The sequence below is a fragment of the Pristis pectinata genome, chromosome 5 (assembly GCF_009764475.1).
Source record: "Pristis pectinata isolate sPriPec2 chromosome 5, sPriPec2.1.pri, whole genome shotgun sequence".
Lineage (NCBI taxonomy): Eukaryota > Metazoa > Chordata > Chondrichthyes > Rhinopristiformes > Pristidae > Pristis > Pristis pectinata.
Window position 1 is genome coordinate 51,477,117 of NC_067409.1, and position 19,829 is coordinate 51,496,945.

A 19,829-nucleotide genomic window follows, 5' to 3' on the forward strand; every position below is an offset into this window, starting at 1 on the left:
TGAATATTTATTTTAATCCCTAAATAAAATTAATGTGATTTAGTTTTATAGTAATGCCGCAGAAAGTACAGTATATAAATGAATTTTCAGAAAGCCTTTGCACAGTAATTTGTTATAAAGATTGAGCCAAATGGTATTTAAAGGAATATAGCTTCATGGAAATGGCTGAGGGAATCTAGGCAAATTGATACTTTTGAGTTTGAACAAAATGGATAGTGTTGTGTTGGGCATATGCGCTGAGATCTCCTCCATTTTCCATTCGTAGAAATAACTTATAAATGTGGGGTTACTGCAAACAGCAGGTGTGATCTTATAGAAAAAAATGGACATCTGTTCTGTTTAAAGCAAATCTACTCAAGCCTTTTATATTTGGATGGTTATTTTCTAGTTGGAGCAAATGATGGACAACATATAAGCCTTCACCACTTGAACTTCTGTAAGCCAGATAGCTCAAATTGACAGAATAGCTTGGACAGTGCAACTTCCTTATAAGAGGCCCACTACTGGGTCACACTCCTGTGACACTGGGAGCAACAAGTGGGTAGCACTATCTCCAGTAACTTCAGTTTAGTGGTTAAGACAGGACTTTCTATGGAAATTACTGTATAACATTGGAAATAATCAATCTTTCCAGACAGGGGGGCCATTTTTTTTTTGAGTTATGAGTTTTGAGCGGGCCCAGGAATGTTCCATTTCAGCAAGCTAAATCCAGAGCTGCCACAGGCTAAGTTTACGATCTGGTATTAATGTTCAGGTATCCCTACTTTAAATTGTAAGATTTTTAAACAGAGTCAAAGGACAGAATAGTTACAGGTTATAGATTGTAAGATGCAAAATCTTTCAGTGGTAACTGCTAGTAAAAATGGCCACGAAAAAAGGCAAAAGGATTTATATGTAGAGGTCTTATATTTAACAAGGAATTGATAACAAAACTGGACAATGCATTGGTTAAGCTGCAGTTGGAGTACTGCATTTAATTTTATGCATCTCTTGAGGAAAGGATGCAAAGCAGATTCATTAGTATGTTACCAAGTTCCAGTGGGATTTTTGGATTCTTTTCACTACAAAGCGAAAGGGAATCTTACAGAGAATTCCAAATAATGCAAGATTTCTAACAGAAAAGTGTCATTTTTTTTTAGAAATATAATACAGTAGGTTGTTCATTTAAAAATGCTTACATATGTAACTAGTTTGAACTGGGAACTTCACTGGCTGGGAACACATATAAAGAATCTCAGCAGGGAAGTAAGTGATCCCTTAAGGATTTAACATGCATCAATAAAATGAGCAGAAAATTCTGCAGAGATCAATGTTCCTCTACATTCAAGTTCTTGTTTTGCGATCTACACCACGTGAGTGAATTAATAAATTTACCCTTAGAATATAATGTTAAAAAGAACACCACAACCATTTAAAATTACATAAATATGCATGGTGAAAAGAGAGGAGAATGAATTATGCAGACAACTCTAAGTGAAAAACTGGCAATAGCACACACAGAATGGGCCGTAGTCGCTAAGATTCTGTAACACATTTTACAATATATTTGCTTTTAACCATTTAAAACAGACTAATTATTCTTTGTTCATACCAGAGTGCCTTTAATCAACTGTCTCCCAAATTTTCTAATGTAATCCTTATTACAGGTAGTGTAGGTTTAAAAAAATCAATCAACACTAAAATAAATTTTCAGTGAGTATATTCCAGATCACCTCCGTAATAACCATGGAGCCCTTGGCTTCTTCTATAACTGTTTCATCTTCTAAAATAAATGTATTCCCCTAACTGTTGTACAAATTTACAATGATAATTACAGTGAAGAAGAATTGCTTTTCATACCAGGGAAGATATTGTGTAGATACCAGCCTAGAATGAGATATATCACTGAATCAATCACAATCATCCAGCAAATCCAAGCAAAAGACACATTTTCTGCACCCCCAGCAGCTTCATACATGTTATCCCACTGGAGTCCTGGAAAACACAAGTCCATTTAGAATAAAGTAAGTCTGTGAATCGACCCAATTCTAAAGAGACGTGACGATGAGTTCATAATATGTTCAGATTTGAAGCTAGTGAATATAAAATTGAATTCACTTGTTTTATCTTCTTTATTTAACATTATCTGCCCATTTTGCTCTTCTTTCTGCCTCTAAGAGCACTTATTGAAAGACAAGTAAAGCTATTTTAAAAACACAATACATACATTTCTTCCAGCTACAAAGTAACTGAATGCAGCAATGCTACATTATATCACAAATTATTGTTTCCCCAATACCACGTGTTGCGGTTTCCTCCCACATCCTAAAGGAGGTGCAGGAGGATTATTAAGAAAAGGAAGAGGAAAGCAGAAAACTTATGAAGCAACTGCTTTTAGATAAATATTCAGGTAAATATCAACTGTCCACCCTTGTACAGTCTCTTAATGGTCCATTTCCATGCCTTTTGCACAGTGCTAACACATTGGTTGAAGCCTGGCTGATGGAAGGCTGTAGAATTTCAGTGGTAGTCTGTGGATGACCTTGGAGGATGACACTGAGCAATTCAGGGATCAGAATCAGACTGAGATGACTAGTTGAGAGACAACTGCAAGCACACTAGTAGGGTGGCAGTGGAATCATGAATGCTGCCATTCAGAATGAATACAGCCACATTACAGGAAATATATGGAGAGGGAACAGAATAGGTTTACCAGGATGTTGCCTGGATTGGAGAATAAGCTATAAGGAAAGGTTAGACACAGTTAGAATGCTTTCTCTGGTGTGTCAAAGTCTGAGGGACAACTTGATAGGAGTATATTAAATAATGAGAGACATAGATAGGGTAGATAATCATTGTCTTTTTTCTCCAGGGTGGAAGTGTCAAATATTAGAGAGCATAGGCTGAAGGTGAGAGGGGGAAAGTTTAAAAGATTTGTGAGGCAAGTTTTGTTTTACACAGAGTGGTAGGTGTCTGGAATGTGCTGCCAGGAAAGGTGGTAGAAGCAGATATGATGGCAATGTCTAAGAGGCATTTAGACAGACACATGAACAGGCAGGGAATACAGACCATGTGCCTTTAGATGGGATTAGTTAGATTGGCATCATAGTCGGCACAGATATGATGGGCCAAAGGGCCCGTTCTTGTGTTGTACTGTTCTTTGTACTAAAGGCAAATTCAAGGAAAGAATGCTTTGTAAGTTTTTAAAACCAGAGGTGATTTAGTAAAATTGTTTGGATAGAGACTGAGAGAGCATGCAAGTAATGACTGAGAGGTCACTTTAGACAATGGAGCAGTAGGATTGGGGTTGAAAAGTAATCCAGCTGCAATAACTATCAGCCAAAAATTCTAATTGTTTAGGGATTAAAAAGTGATGAGTACAGAAATGAAGATTTGTGTTCCCAGAAAATAAGATTTCTTCAAATATATTTCAGTCTTACAAATAATAGATATTTTACACTCTTTAAAAGATCTTCATTTGAGTCAAATATTTAGCAGGAAGTTGTGCTACTTTTCTTTGTTTTCATGACAATGTCACAATCAATACAGAATGTGTGTCAATTTATATTTTCCATGCAGTTTTTATTATCAGAATGCCAAACAAGTTGATACCACATTTTAAGAGTTTCTTACCTGGTCCTTCTCCTTCAAAAAGAGTGATAATATAGGCTCCCTGGCTGAATGCGGTCGTGCACAGGAGACACTAAATGGAATTGAGATTTTTTAAATTATTACTGACTTCTTGAAGTGTTATAAGATTTAGATGTCAAATATAATGACTCTTATTACTAAAATTTCCACAATCTAAGTTGGTGACATTCTGCACGAAAAATATGTAGGCATAGAGAATACAGTATAGAAACAGACCATGTGGCCATTTACTCTTGTCACACCCATCTGCTCTGTTCTCATCATTTAATTCTATTCCCCACTATCCTATGTTAAAAAAATCTATACAGTCACCACCTCAGCCAATATAATCCACAGTTCCAAAAATCCATTTTCCAAAATGGTTTGTCCACCTATTGTCCAACTTCTGAAAACTCATTTCCTGTTCCACTTCAATCTTTTGATTAGCTGAAGGTACAATTGTGCCACATGACTCAGTAATACATGCCATCATGCAAAATACATGCCAATAAAATCATTAGGATTCCAATGGCAACAGACATTATCTGAATAGGTCATCTGCCAAGGCTACCCATTCTGAGCTGACAAAGAAGAAGTCCCGAAACAAAATATGTTAAACATATCTTCATGGCATCAGGATGAGCTGGAGTGCTTCTGCTGCCTTGGGCTCCCTCTTGACCATCAGAAAGACCAGGCAGAAAAAAATTTTGCTCTTAGATCCACAGTGCATCATTGCACATCTTTTAATTGGTGGACCTATCTATTTTTATCTTTACTACACCCTTTCTATCAAATTTTTGACATGTCTTACATGTCATTCTCATGAGAAGGAAACATCTTTTCAAGTCTTTCCTTGCATTTGAAATTCGCTGAATGTAGCACAGTGACATTTCCCCACAAGATACTGATTTCAGATCAATCACAAAAGCGATAACTGCAGAAATGTACCAAATATTGTAAAACTGGTTTGTACTACTTACAATTAGAATCTGGCTGGAGAAGCTGATCTGGTTCTGTACAACGACAAAAACCATATAGGGAAAGAAGGTAATAATATAGAGCAAGCAGGCACTGAGAGCTGCTGTATTAGCATGGCTGAAAAAGGCTGCAATCAAGTAGCCTAATGAAATAACTGAAGCTCCAAAATCCAAAAAATAGAGGAAAACAATGAATCCATTACTGTTGGGAAGAATCTCGCTGGCTTTAAGGATAATGGTGATGAGAGCACTGCTGAATATCAAGATAATGAAGCTGTCCAGAAACCAGACCAGAAAATGAACTAATGGCTTCACTCCCAAAATCTTCATGTACTGCAAAATATAAAATACACTGTTAGAAATCTTCAAACTTCCACACTAAGTTATTTCTATCCTGCACCACACAATAATGGGGACTACTAAAAGAGGTAATGTAATAAACATGAGTCTTTAATCTTCAAAAAGGCTTGGCAACTCAAGCTGGCAAAGACAGTCCTGAGTGTAAATTTATGGAATGAGTATGAGACAGTTTCCTAGAACAATGCATTGAGGATCCAACAAGGGAAATGGCCATTTCACATTTGGCCATGTGTAATGACTATCAATTATTGCACTAGGGAATAGCAATCTCATTTAGGGAAGAGTGATCATAATATGTTAGAATTGCACATTTGAGAGTTTAATAAATTTAAGTATTAATCTACAGTGTCAGAAAACAAGAGTGAGAATAAATGGATCTTTCTGAAGTTGCAGTTTTAACTGGTGGAGTACCACAGAGATAAATACAGGTGGTTCCCCTGCCTGAAGAGTCTACAACTAGGAGTCACAGAATAAGGGAGAAGGCCACTTAGCACTAAAATGAGGAGACATGTCACTGAAGGGATGGTGAATCTTTGGAAATCTCTGCACTGCAGTGGTGAAAAGGCTTAGTCATTGAGTTAATTCAAACCTGAATTCAATAGATTTCAGGAAAATACAGGAATCAATAGACAAGGGGATAGTGAAGGAAAATGGAGCAGAGGTAGAAGGTCAGCCATGATCTTGATGAATGGGGGACAGACTCGAAGGTTTCCAATCCTTCTGTTCCATTTAAGGGGTCAAATGGCACATTTCTGTTTCTATTTCTATGTAACAGTGTTCATACAAAACTAACTGCAACAAGAATAGATGTTTCCTAAATTTGCTGTAGTATTTGATAAGCTTGAGAGAAATATATACTGGTAACATGCAAGTGATATGTTTCCTGTTATGAAGGTAGAAAGTGCATAGAGGTGTTTAAAAAAAAAACAAGCTTTATAATCATTACCATCAGCAGCCAGGAATGACAGACATGTATCACTGGCGTCAATGGTTGGTCAATGCCACAGGATGCATACGTGTGTTTATGACTAGTGTTAACAAAAGCTTCTTTGGAGTCCAAGCCATTTTGATAAGATAAAAACCATTAGAGCCAGGACTAAACTAAGAACAGCCATCAGAATTGATATCTGGAATGTTCAATCCTTAATGGGGTCAGATAGCTGTTATTGTTATTTTTCAAACAACCCAGATACAATATTCCTGGAACAACTGAAGGAAAACTTGCAAATGAAGCCCATCCAGGAAACAAAGTTTCCATAAACCAGACACTAGAAATTGATATCAAGATCAGAATGGGACTTTTCCTATTCTGAGTCGGAGGTGGCCACATACTCATCTTTAGTTAACCTATCTATTGTATATTAGATTTGTGGTTCTACTCTGCCTTTCACTCCATTGTAGTAGATGAAATGAATTTTGGAAAAAGAAACACAGCCAGTCAACAAGTCAAAAGCCAGTGGGCTTACATGTAGGGTGGATGATAAGAAATCAGACACAGGAAGTTATACCTGATAATTTGTCTAAACAATGTGAATTTTCTGGCCATAAAAGCATGAGCAATCACTCCAATTTTCACCTGCTCCACTAGATAACCCTCAAATGATTTCCATCCATGTTCTTAGCTTCCTTTTAACTATATTAATGCATTCACTAAAACCCCAATTGAGTTTCTTGCATTGCAGACAAAACAATCTCAGGGGCTCCATTACCTCTTCCAATCTAAGCTCTTTGTCAAAGACGAGTTTCCGCACCAGGCAAGCCATGGAAATCAACCACGCCAGCATCATTAACAATGGAAGAAAGAAGCCTATGTTGTTGAGAAACCTGTCAAAAAAGACTGCGTTAGAAGGATTGAATTATACAAGAATACCATGATTAGTTCCGACAAAAATGTGGAACATTTCAGCATATAATTTTCATTGATTAAATGACTGCACCTAGGGCATTGTATACAAGTATAGTCTTCTTATTTTATAAAGGATATACTTGCTATAGAGGGACTATGAAGAAAGATTCAGCAGACTGATTTCTAGGATGGTAGATCTGTCACGTGAGGATAGATTGAGTAGTTTGGGCCGTTACCCTCACTCTTCTAAATGAGGGGTGAGGTATTGAAACATACATAATTCTGACAGGGCACAACAAGATAGATGCAAGGGATGATATTTACCCTGACTAAGGAGTCTAGAAATAGGGTCACGGGGTGGAAATAAGAGTTAGGCCATTCAGGGCTGAAATTTCTCCTTTTAGAGGGTGGTGAATGTTTGGAATTCTTCATCCAGAGGAATGTAAATACTTAATCATAGATTGCATTCAAAACAGAAATCAATAGATATGTGAATATTAAAGAAATCAAGGCATATGGGTATAGGGTAGGAAATGTTGTTTGAGGTTGAAGATCAGCAATGATCTTGTTCAATGACAGAAGGATCAAGGGGCTGAATGGGCTCTCCCATTCCTACTGTTTGTATGTTCTTATTTTGAGGAAGCATTTCTATATGTTTGAGACGTAATGAGATGTGGTGCAGCCATCAGCAATTAAAAAATCTTTTAAATTTGAATACTGTAAAATGGATATTTTAATTTTTAAGGATCTTATTCTCATCAAAATGATTTAAGTACAATGCTTCTTTACCTCATCAATATGATAAGTATCAAATATTATTGGTCATGTGTATCATATGTAATAGTAAAGTGACATAAATGAATAATGAATGCACATATGCAGTGTAGTAAGAGAAAGCCGATGTTTTAGTTATTCTCTATGTCTCCTAGTGATGCATTAAATTCCTGGAGCCATGTATTGCTAAAATATGAACCCACTTTATATTATAAATTGGCAATGAAGATTTATAACATACTGCCCTTGCTTTAAGGAAAAGTCTTTGAGGCAACCTAATGCAACTGCACTTTAGTTGAGCATAATTGCAAGATGACCAGGGTGAGTAGCAGCCACAGGAAAGAATACCAGCCAAAACTTTGTAAGAGATGAGGAATCTATGTGGTTTAAGAGGCTCCTGGGTGAGTTCTTCGGACAAGGACTGGCACAATTATTACAGAGAATCTAAATAGATACTGTGCAGTCACTGGAGTGACTAAGCTCATGAAGGATTCAACAAAATAGAAATTATATTAAGAAAGGTATTGCAATTAATTTAATGAGTAAGAAGGGGTGGCCACTAAACTAAATTGGCACTAAAATGGCAGGAACTCTGATCTTACAGACAATATTACAATATCTATGGAAATAATGATGATGACAAATACCAAAGAATATTGTCCAATGCCATCTACAAATACAATGGAAATTTAGTCTTAGAGTAGTAGCCAAGACTATAGCTCCAAAACATGCAGGTTAGGCTGGCTTGAATAGCTGCTACAGGTGCAACAAAAGTGGTCCACCATACTTATGTCAATTAAAAAAGGGAAAAATATTTTAGCTGTCAAAAAAAGCAGCACGTGTCTGAGTCCAAAGGAACTCCAGTGGTATAATGTCTTCACAGAGGGGAGGCTTTTTTAAGTCCACTGTCCACTTTAACAAGTCCACAGAATACTGAAGCTAGGGAGAATAATAGAGAATGGATTTATACTGGATGAAGACCATCAGCGGCAATATTGGAAAGCAGAATGACTTCAATAGAGGAGTATGATTAAATAGTCACTGCATCAACATGAACATTGTCATGGCAGAAGACTGCTTAATTAGGCATGGATACAAGTTCAGCTAAGTATCACTGATGAAAAGTGCAGAAAAATCAAAAACATATTCAAGTTAAATATTGAAAATTTTGGATCAGATAAAACACTTAGTGAGACACAGTTGTTGGCAGATATTATTACCAATGGCACCAATGTTGATGGGCAAGGACTGGATCAGAAAATTGAAGGTATATTGGCGGGAAATACTTCAAAATTATGCTTGGATATATGTAGAGATGCTCAAAGATAACTATGCAGGTACTATAGGTTATAGTGCCTATGTTCATTTCAAGCCAGGAATAAAACCAATCCACTACTCACCTCAAACTGTCCCATATGCATTGAATAAACAAAGGAAGAGAAGATAGATTAGAGCAGAACAGAGTTCTAGCAAAGGCAAGCTACAATGACTGGCAACACCAAATGGATTAGTACCTAAAGCAAACAAAACTGTCCAACTATGCGGTGATTACAGGATTACATTAAACCAGGCAAATGATGACAAACCATGCCTATTACCTTCTTTAAGGTAAGTTGAATGTGGATAAGGAGTGTGAGCAACATTTGACAATTAATATACAATGGGGCTGTGTTCATATGTAAGACTACCAAAAATCTTCACCATGAGCAAGGTAAAATTATCTATGCAGTTGAGAATATATGCCAACAACCATACATACTGAAGAAGAAAAACTTCAAATACTAAATGTGTTCAGGCAGACATGAACATAAATGTAAAGATTAAAATAAACAAGTACTTTTTTTTAGAGAAAGAAGTGTATCCTGGGCCAAAAGAATCTGAAAATAAATTGCAACTAGTCAAAGAAAAGCTATTGTGAAGCCAAGGAAACTTGAAAACACTGCAGACCATACATCATTCCGAGACACTACAGTACAATGGTAGGTTGGTATTGGTGTTGGGTTTTTGTCATATAGAGCCAAAGAGCCATGGAGAGATACAGCATGGACACAGGCCATTGAACATCGAGTTCTTGCCGACTTTGAACAACACCCTATTCCAGATTCCACCACTAATCAACATACCAGGGACAATTTACAGTGGCCAGTTAACCAAACAACTTGTACATTTTTGGAATATGGGAGGAAACCAGAGCACCTGGAGGAAACTCATGTGGTCACAAGTAGAATGTGCAAACTCCACACAGACAGCATTGGAGGTCAGGATTGAACCCAAGTTGCTGGAACTGTGAGGCAAAGCTCTACCAATTGTGCCGCTGTGCCAGCTATATTTTGAAACAATACTGATATCATTACATCAGTAACTGAAGACAGGGGAAATATAAGAGAGAGTGGAAGAGAAGCAATTGAGGTGGAAACAAAATTATGATTCAAGCCAGGGAGAAAATTTTAGATAACGTGATAGAGCTTATGTACCAATACCACCAAACAAACCTGAAGTGTCTAAGTGGTACAGTTGAACACCTTGTGAAAATAAGAGACAAAATGAGAAGTGTACATATAAGTCACTTAACTCCAACAAGAGATACACATGAGAATATATAAAATTACATGATCATAGGTGAAACGCAAAGTTAAACTTCAAGTCATCACGAGCTCGTTCACTGAAACAAAGCAGTTTTAAAGGGGATCTGAAGTTTTTTTCGACACAGAGTGGTTGATATCTGGAACTCATTGCCAGAGGAGGTGGTGGAATCCAATACAATTACCATGTTTAAGAGGCATTTATTTACACTGAGACATAAATAGGAAAGGCAAAGAAATATATGGCCCTAATATGGGCAAATAGGAAAACGCTGGAATGAAGATGGTGGGCCAAAGGATCTGTTTCTGTGCCGTAGGACTCTATGACTCTGAAATGAGACTATTGGCCTTGCACATAAAACGAAGGCCCTTTACTATCCTGTCCTGCTGCACTAAACCCCTCTACAACAGTAAAGGTTCCATAATAAGATCCTGGAAAATGTGGACCACTTCCCATATCTTGAAAGTCATCTGTCAGTGATGGCAGAGATCAATTATGAAATTCACCACTGTCTTCAGTGCAACTGTATAGCTTTTGAATGTCTGAGGAAAAAGTTCTTTAAAGACCAAGACCTCAAACCCAGCACAAAGCTCATGGTCTACCATGCGGCAGTGAATCCTACCTCTTAAATGCTTCTGATGATGTCCGGATAAGTGAACCAATATCAACGCCCTCTTAAAGGTCAACACCCCAGCAGAGAGGTTCTAATTACACTGAACTGGCTCCAGTGGGCTGGCCCACATCAGACACATGCTCGGCACCAGATTGCCTAAGCAGACACTTTACTGCAAACTCTATCATGGGAAAAGATTACCAGGCAAACAGAAGATAAGTCACAAGGGTGTTCTCAGATAGCCTTCAGTACACCCAGCCATCTACTTTGGCAATTTCAATAGTCAACATCACATTTTCCCTCAGTCCATTTGCATTATCACACCTTAAAACAATCTGCTTTAATAGTCAATTACAAAATACCATATCTTTGCTTCCCTGACCATTTCTTTCTTATGTTTTAAACTTTTTCTTAAACTGACAAAATGTAAAATGCTTTCCAAATGGGTAAGTTGTGAACAATCAGGCAATACCCTGTCTAGTAAAATAACTATCAAGTAACGATGCATGCTTCTGTAAATAAGCAAATATTGTAACAATTCCTATATAATAATAAGGCTGTGTCAGCCAACTTACTGATCATTCTTGTGGCAGGGATATGGCATTGCTGCCACCTGTACTGCAGGATCAAAAATATCTTGACCAGTTTGCATTTCAATGAACGCTCGCTCAATCATATCTTGCAGTGGAATAAAGACAAGGTTGTAGCGGATGGTGTCTGTTGGCAAACTTTTGGGCTGAGATACCCATTTGGGATTTTCAAGCACATCAGTGGGCATGCTGTGCAGAATGTTGGTTCGAATAGTGTACTTCAATTGGGATGGAAGTGGGGAAGACGCCCTTCTCGAAGTGTTGCTGCCATCAATGTCATCAGTGTCAAATAATACACCTAGAACGATAGTAAGCCAACACATCCTTAGAAAGAGGCTGTTAAGTATTTTCTCATCAGTCATCAGAACACTTTATATACCTTTGCAAATTACAAAGTTTATTTTGACAATTACTAATTGCGGTTTTGTACACTTCGAGAATGAGAAATTTCAATACTAAATACATTCACTGCTTGAAATTACAGGAAAAGAAACAATTTAGGTTTTTTGTTGCTTGGTGATCCTTTGGTTTTTACCAACAGTTCCATAGCAGAGGCAATTCAGTCATCCCCTTTATGGCCTGTAATTTTCCAGTTAGCCAGTAACTGAGAAAGTAGCTTGCCCAACAGAAACCTGAAATAACCACAGCTGCACAAATATGCATAAAAGTGTTCCTGCATTGATTGTAGGTTTCAATACCAGGTAAAATGTAATTACTGAGGGATGCTGGAGAACAAGGCCCAGTTTTTTTTTGAGAATAGAGAGAATGGCCAATTCTTCTTGACTCACCTAATCCTCTGGCTACCCAGTTGCTTAACTGGGTGAAGCCCATCCTTGAATTGACTCACCTAGCTCTTTCCCAACAGGTATCTAAGTGGTGAGTACAAGCATCAGGCCAATTCTAAATCATTATTTTCACGGTGTTTAGTGAGAACAATTTATAAGCACCTGAAGATCTCAACAATTAACCGATTCTGGTAAACCATACTGCTCAAAAAAATGCACTCTTTTAAGAAGCAGGGGATTACTGATTTCTGCATATTTATTGGTTCATGGCATCTTCTCAATGAATGCTGTTACTTTTGATGGGCAAAAGCTTTTAATCATTTGACATTAGAGTGTGACAAAAGACAAAAAGGTGTGCATGTGGTAACAGGCATCAATATGGTAAAATGCAATTCACTTGTACTTCATCCAGTCTAGTGTGTGACATTCAGTACCCACAATGTAGTCTCCTCTAATTAAAGAAACCAAATGCCAATTGAGTGACCACTTTGCAAAACACCTCTGTTCAGTCCACAAGAGTGACCTTGAGTTTCTAGCTGTCTAGTCACTAATTCTCCATCCCATTCTGACCTTATTATTTCTGGCCTCTTGCTCTGAAGCCCATTGTAAGCACAAGGAACAGCACCTTGTTTCCTGTCTAGGCACACTACAACTCTCAGGACTCAGTTATAGATTTATAGAATGGAACAACATGGAGACAGGTCATTCAACCCAACTCGTCCACTCCAGCCAGTGGATATCCTTCTGTATTAATCCCATCTCCCAGCTCTTGGCCATAGTAGAAGCGATTCAAGTGCTCATCTAGAAACTTCTTAAATGCTGTCAGTGACCCAGCTTCAACCATTCTCTTAGTCAGTACATTCCAGATACTTAACACTCTCTGAATAGAAAAGGTACCCCTCATATCCCCTCTAAATCTCTTCCCCCTTACCCTAAATCTATATCCTCTAGTTTTATCTACCTCTGATATGGAGAAAAGTTTCCTGCAGTCTACCCTGTCTATACCCCTCATAATGTTATATACCTCAATCATGTACCTGCTTAACCTCTCTGTGGAGAACAGACCTAGCTTCCCCAGTCTCTCCTCTTAACCAAACTGTCCATTCCAGGAAACATCCTGGTGAATCTCCTTTGCACCCTCTCTAGTGTTATCACATGCTTCCTGTAGGATGGTGACCAGAACCACACACAAAACTCCAGCTGAGGTCTGGCCAAGATCTTATGAAGTTGGAGCATAAATTCCCTGTTCCTGTATTCAGTGTCCCGACTAATGAAGACCGGTATCTCATATGCTTTCCTAATCACGTTATCCACCTGTGTTGCCACCTTCAAGGATCTATAGACTTGTACTTCAAGGTCCCATTGTTCCTCAACTCACATTTGTTGGATTAAACTCCATCAAACTACAACAAATTCATTGTTGAATTCAACAATTTCACATATCTAGCCTTCCCTGCTTATGTCAGAACTGGCCATTTCTAATGTATGGTCATCCACCTATAACATTAGCTTAGTTTTCCTTTCTTCACATATGTTACCTGTTCTACTGAGTATTTCCAGAATTTTCTTTTATTTCAGATATCCAGCAACTGCTGTGTTCTTCATCTCACAGTTCCAGCATTGTTTTTCTCTCCCCTATCTTCATTGATCTCCCTCTATTTATACCTCCTCCAGACAGTTTAGCTAACATTAACAAGCATTTAGCACCAAAAACATTTGTGTCACCCTTGGTCTCCACCCTGTCACAGATATTCCCTTTGTTTTCTCCGTCCCTCTCCCTCACCACAATTTAAAACACAATTGTTTCTCACTTTTCATTTTCCAGTGAAAGGTCATTCTCTCTCTACAGATGCTGGCAGACATATATTTTCAGCATTTTGTTTTTATTTCAGATGACCAGCATCTGCAATTTTTCTTCTTTTCAGGCCTCTTTTAATGCAGTTTTAAAGGTTTATTTTAATGCATATACCAACAACCACAGCAACTTTCAATGAAATAGCATATTTAACAAAGCAAAACATCACAGATTTAATGCCAGGCAAGTTATTAGCCCAGATATCATAATCTGAAGTATTCTCCTGATTTCTTCTTGTCAGCCTTGGCAGTATATTAATTTTTAACAATGTTTTTCTAGATGTTAAGAAGTGAGGAAATGCAGTGCCCCATCTCTGTATCACCCATTTACTGCTGCGGAGCTCATAAGTGCTATATTGACTGGAGTTTTCTAATCTTGGAAGAGATTGATCTAATGAAGTAATATTCCAAATGATGGCCAAAATAAATCACTTGACTTGTTCAAATGAGAAAACTGAGAATATGTTTCCTTTATGTTATGTAACTTATTTTCTGCTGCATGGAAGTTACTACTTTAAAAAAAAAGTTTTATAAAGTATTTTTATTATTAGAACAAATGTTCTATGTTCTGCTTAATCCCTGCATGGGCTTCACAATGTAAAACAACAATAATTTTGTACATTTACTCTAACTTCACAAAATGATTTCTCACTGGAATAAAATATCAAGATGTTCAACAATGAAGCTTTTTATGACATGCTATTAATTCACCACTGTCCAGTATAGAAATGACAGCATTTGATAAACTAATTTTTTTGAAGATGGACATTTGAATTGTTTTGAACACTTGCAATTTATGTTTTAAATTCTAATATTTTATGAAAATAGGAATAGTACTACAAACTTAACAACTACTACAACCTAATAACAAGTGTTTTGCTGCGAAAGTATAAATATTTGCAAAACTCTTCATTAATTGGGTTTAGAGTGATTGAAATGTTAGCGTAACTATTTTAGCTTTAGAACAGCACTGGACAAGCCATTTTGCCCATGATGTTGTGCCGATCTTGATGCCAATTTATACTAAATATCCTCCTCCTGTATATCATCCATATCCCTCCATTCCTTTCACGTTCATGTGTTTACCTAAAAGCCTCCTGAACTCCACCAAACTGCCTGCTTCCACTACTATCCCTGGTACTTAACACTCTCTGCGCAAAAAACTTGCCTCTCACATTGCCTTTATACTCACCCCCTCTAAACTTAAAAGCATGTCCTCTGGTGTTTGATATTTCTACCCTGGGGAAAAGATTCTGACTGTCTACCTTATCTATGCCTCTCATAATTTTAAAATCCTCTATCATGTCTCCTGTCAGCCGCCGACACTCTAGTGAGAACAACCCAAGTTTGTCCAACATTTCCTTATAGCTCATACCCTCCAATCCAGGCAGCATCCTGGTAAAAATCGCTTCTGCACCATTTCCATAGTCTCCACATTCTTCCTATAAGGGGGTCACCAGAATTGCACGCAATACTCCAAGTGTGATCTGATTAAAGTTTTATAAAGCTTTGTGATCATAGTTTAGTAATCAGGATATGCTGATTACAGAATGAGCTTCTAAAATGCACCTTATTATTGCCAGAAATGTAAATAAAACCATTTATCACAGTAGTAATATAATTCATTCCTGTCAAGTATATTGACTCTTTTATAATCACTGTTAGTGATACTATCCATCATAACAATAAAATGTCTTCCAAGCTACATCACAATATACCAGGATCGATTTGTCATCATTATATCACTTTACAATGTGAGTAGTTTTTAATGTCCTAAAGGAACATTTGCAACATACAGGGATTTTATTACTTTTAACTTATAGAAAATCCCACAACTGTTTTCTATTGCCTGTCATTCATGATTGACTGAAGTACTACCTCATGTACTCCAATGTTCCTTCAAGCTTCTTATCAGCTGTAATGATGGCTCAGGAAAACTGCTTTAACCTCATTCACGACTTCTTTTGATGCCCAAGATCCATATTATATTTGATAACAACAGCATTTAAATGTCAGTATCTGAAACCTGTTGAACCATCCTTGACCTGTGACATTTTCCTGAAGCTCCAAGAGATTGATTCCTGTTGATTCTGTAAGAAAATCTTTCTTTTTGCACCCAGTTTCCCACCTTCTATTCGGTTTGGGTGAACATTTTGTTCTTGACTGGGTGGAATGTTGATAAAACTGAATAGTGTAAGGATACTCACTATATAGAGTCATGCAGAATGGCCACTTTGGTAAAATAATTAGAAGTGGCCTAATATGTAGGGACAACACTTGTGTGCGTAGTTGTTGCACAAGTTACACCAGTTGCCTCACGTATAAGGGTGTTGGTGTCAAAGAATGCAGAAGACACGGATTTGAAGTCAACGATAAAAAACTGAAGCTTTATACTCCACTCGAAGCTAACACTCTCTCCTTAAGTTTCAGCTGTGGCCCAGGATGTAGCAACTTTACCTTAGTGTCAGAAGGTGGTGAGTTCAAATCTGATTTCCAAGACAATAGCACAAAAATTTGTGTCCGAGCCTAAGAAGCCTACAGGTAGGCAGGGATCACTGCTGCCCAATTAATAATGAGCTTAGTGCTGGGTTGAGGTTTCGATCTTCAAAAACTCTTTTCATCAGATGCCCAGTGACTGAGCTGGTGCACTGAATGCAATGGTGAATTTCACTTATGTCTGTCTTTGCCAAGAGGTGACTCCTGATACAAGGAAAATGGTACATGTTATAGACCTCTGTTGTCTGAGGACAGTGCTGCACAGTGTTGGATGGATGATTTCTTGTGGATATTAAGTGTACGGGAGGTTTGTTGGAGGTAAGGTGCAATAATGCTGCAAAAGGTTGAGAAAAGTGTTGGAGTGCTGATACAGACTTGCTTGACACCAGTCTGCTCTGGGATTGAGTCAGTGATGGACCCATTAGTTAGAGTTACAGAAGACATAATAGAAATGAATTTCTGACAGCAGCCAAATCTGTGGAGGGTTCACTGCATTTCTTCTTGATTGACAGAGCTAAACTCTTTGAGGTCAAAAAAGATACTTATTATGGTTGATACTGCTTCCTGTGTTTTCTCTGTTGAAGAATCAGAATCAAGTTTATTACTGACATATGTTGTGAAATTTGTTGTTTTGTGGTAGCAGTACAAAGACATAAAAATTACCATAAGTTACAAAAATAAATAAATAGTGCAAAAGAGGAATAATAAGGTAGTGTTCATGGGTTCAGGGATTGTTCAGAAATCTGATGGTGGAGGGGAAGAAGCTGTTCCTGAAACATTGATTGTGGGTCTTCAGGCTCCTGTACATCCTCCTTGATAGTAGTAATGTGAAGAGGGCATGTCCCAGGTGGTGAGGGTCCTTGATGATGGATGCCACCTTCTTGAGGCACCACCTCTTGAAGATGTCCTCGATGGCGGGGAGGGTTGAGCCTGTGGTGGAGCTGGCTGAGTCTACAACCCTCCACAGTCTCTTTTGATCCTGCGCATTGAAGCCTCCATACTAGGCTGTGATGCAGTCAGAATGCTCTCCACCATACATCTGTATAATTTGAAAGAGTCTTTGGTGACACACCAAATCTCCTCAAACTCCAAATGAAGTAGAGCTGCTGGCATGCCTTCTTCGTGATTGCGTCAGTGTTGGGCCCAGGATAGATCCTCTGAGATGCTGACACCCAGGAAATTGAAGCTGCTCTTTCCACCGCTGACCTCTCAATGACGACTTCCCCTTCCTGAAGTCCTCAATTAATTCCTTGGTCTTGCTGACATTGAGTGTGAGGTTGTTGTTGTGACGCCACTCAACCAGCTGATCCAGCTCACTCCTGTACACCTCATCGCCATCTGAGATTCTGCCAACAATAGTGGTGTCATCGGCAAATTTATAGATGGTATTTGAGCTGTGCCTAGCCACACAGTCATGAGTGTAGAGCAGTAGGCTAAGCATGCATCCTTGAGGTGCGCCTGATCTGCACTGACTGTGGACTCTCAATAAGGAAGTCAAGGATCCAGTTGCAGAGGAAGGTACAGAGACCCAGGTTTTGAAACTTGTTGATTAGTACTGAGGAGATGATGGTGTTGAATGCCAAGCTGTGATTGATAAACAACAGCCTGACGTATGTTTTGCTGTTGTCTAGGTGCTCCAAAGCCAAGTGGAGAGCCGGTGAGATTGCGTCCGCTGTAGACCTATTGTGGCAGTAGGCAAGTTGCAGCGGGTCCAGGTCCTTGCTCAGGCAGGAGTTAATTCTAGCCATGACCAACCTCTCAAAGCACTTCATCACAGTAGATGTGAGTGCTACTGGGTGAAAGTTGTTGAGGCAGCTCACCCTAGTCTCCTTGGGCACCGGTATGATTGATGCCCTATGTCCAGATGGATGGAATTCAGTGTGATATGAGGAGTGGCTTCTTGGCCATTTGGAGGAGACTGTCCTCCAAATCTCCCCTTTCTTGAAGATGGTGCCCAAGGTTCAGTGACATGTTGTCTCGACCTGGATGAGGGAGATGAGGCCACGAATTTATGTCTCAACTCCCTCTCTGTCAAATTTTGGAACTTCAACAGAGATACTGTCTACTGCCGAGTTCTTGCTGTTTTTCAGATGGCAGGTGGTCTTTTCAACTTCTTGCCAGTCTAGGGTGACAGCAAGACTGAAATGAAGAATTTGCTGAGGGATGGACTCACAGACACATGTTGTGCAGAGTCTCAATTGACTGCTGCTCAAACTATTCCCATCCTCACTGTAGATACTGATGCTCAAATGGGCTTTGTTCTGCGGACAGCAGTCTCTCGGGTCGACAATATTTGTGATCCTACCACAGCCATTCCACTAGTGCTCCTACTGTTGCCTGTCAGCAAGCCATATCAGCACCTGTTTCCAGCACCTGGCTCACCATTCATTGTAGACCTCAGGAAAAATGTTTTAAAACTCGAGAATACATTAAATCTTAATAGAACTGTAGCAACAGACAAGAGGAATCAATTGACAATCTGTTGGCAGGTAGATTGTTATTCCTTCCAATGATGCTGGTTGGGGTGAGGGACAGTGTCCTTCCTGGTGTTGAACATTTGTTAAGATTTGTTGAGCTTAAAGGAGGCTGTTAGCTGGAGCATGGAGTTACAATTTGGTTATACAGCTGTCAAATCAGCATTCCACCTACCTGACAACAAGATCTGCATATTATGTATATTTCCAGTGAATATTAATAGTACACACACTGATGCCCTTACCAATAATACAATCAGCGTGGTCCACATCACAAATGTGCATTCTCATCATTCATCACACTTGAACCAATTCAGAAATAACAGTTCAAAAACAATGGGCATTACAGAACCATAATTTGTGGACCATTTAACTCAATGTCCTGTAATATGGTTTGATCCCACAACCTTTTGACTCAATTAATACTACCTTTAGATATAGATTTCAGTTAGCAAAAATAAATGGTTTCATACAGATACTACTAGACGTGAGACCAGTGCCTTTATACAATTATATATTATATAAAATTAACCAAGAGCCTTGTTTAAAACTAACAGAAAATGTGTCCGGCTGCAGATAACTGCAATACAGAGCTGCAGTGCGGTTAGATTCACTGTCGAGCATCCATAAATGTGTGGTATCTGTCGGTAACACGTTAAATGAGGTGGTCACACTACAAGGAAAGACTGTACAGGTAGGAAGGGAATGGGTGACTGCCAGACTGAGTAGAAAAAGAACAGGAGGCTTAGGAATCTCTTGTGGCCATCTCCTTCTATAAGATATGCCACTGTGGTATTGAAGAAGAAAGTGGCTTCTTAGGGGAAGGCAGCAGCTGCCAAATTCATGGCACAGGAAGGTGGGGGGGAGA

The 19,829-nt window shown here is 38.5% G+C and overlaps 1 protein-coding gene across 1 annotated transcript in view; it reads right to left on the minus strand.

Annotated features, from left to right (window-relative positions):
* Nucleotides 1-19,829, minus strand: part of LOC127570200 (ATP-binding cassette sub-family A member 13-like) — a 201,406-nt gene that overhangs the window by 55,409 nt on the left and 126,168 nt on the right. The window contains exons 33-37 of the mRNA XM_052015468.1: nt 11,338-11,650; nt 6,656-6,770; nt 4,590-4,919; nt 3,613-3,682; nt 1,840-1,974 (exon numbers count right to left, since the gene is read on the minus strand). Of these exons, the coding sequence (XP_051871428.1) occupies nt 1,840-1,974; nt 3,613-3,682; nt 4,590-4,919; nt 6,656-6,770; nt 11,338-11,650 (963 nt within the window). The remainder of the gene's footprint in view (nt 1-1,839; nt 1,975-3,612; nt 3,683-4,589; nt 4,920-6,655; nt 6,771-11,337; nt 11,651-19,829) is intronic.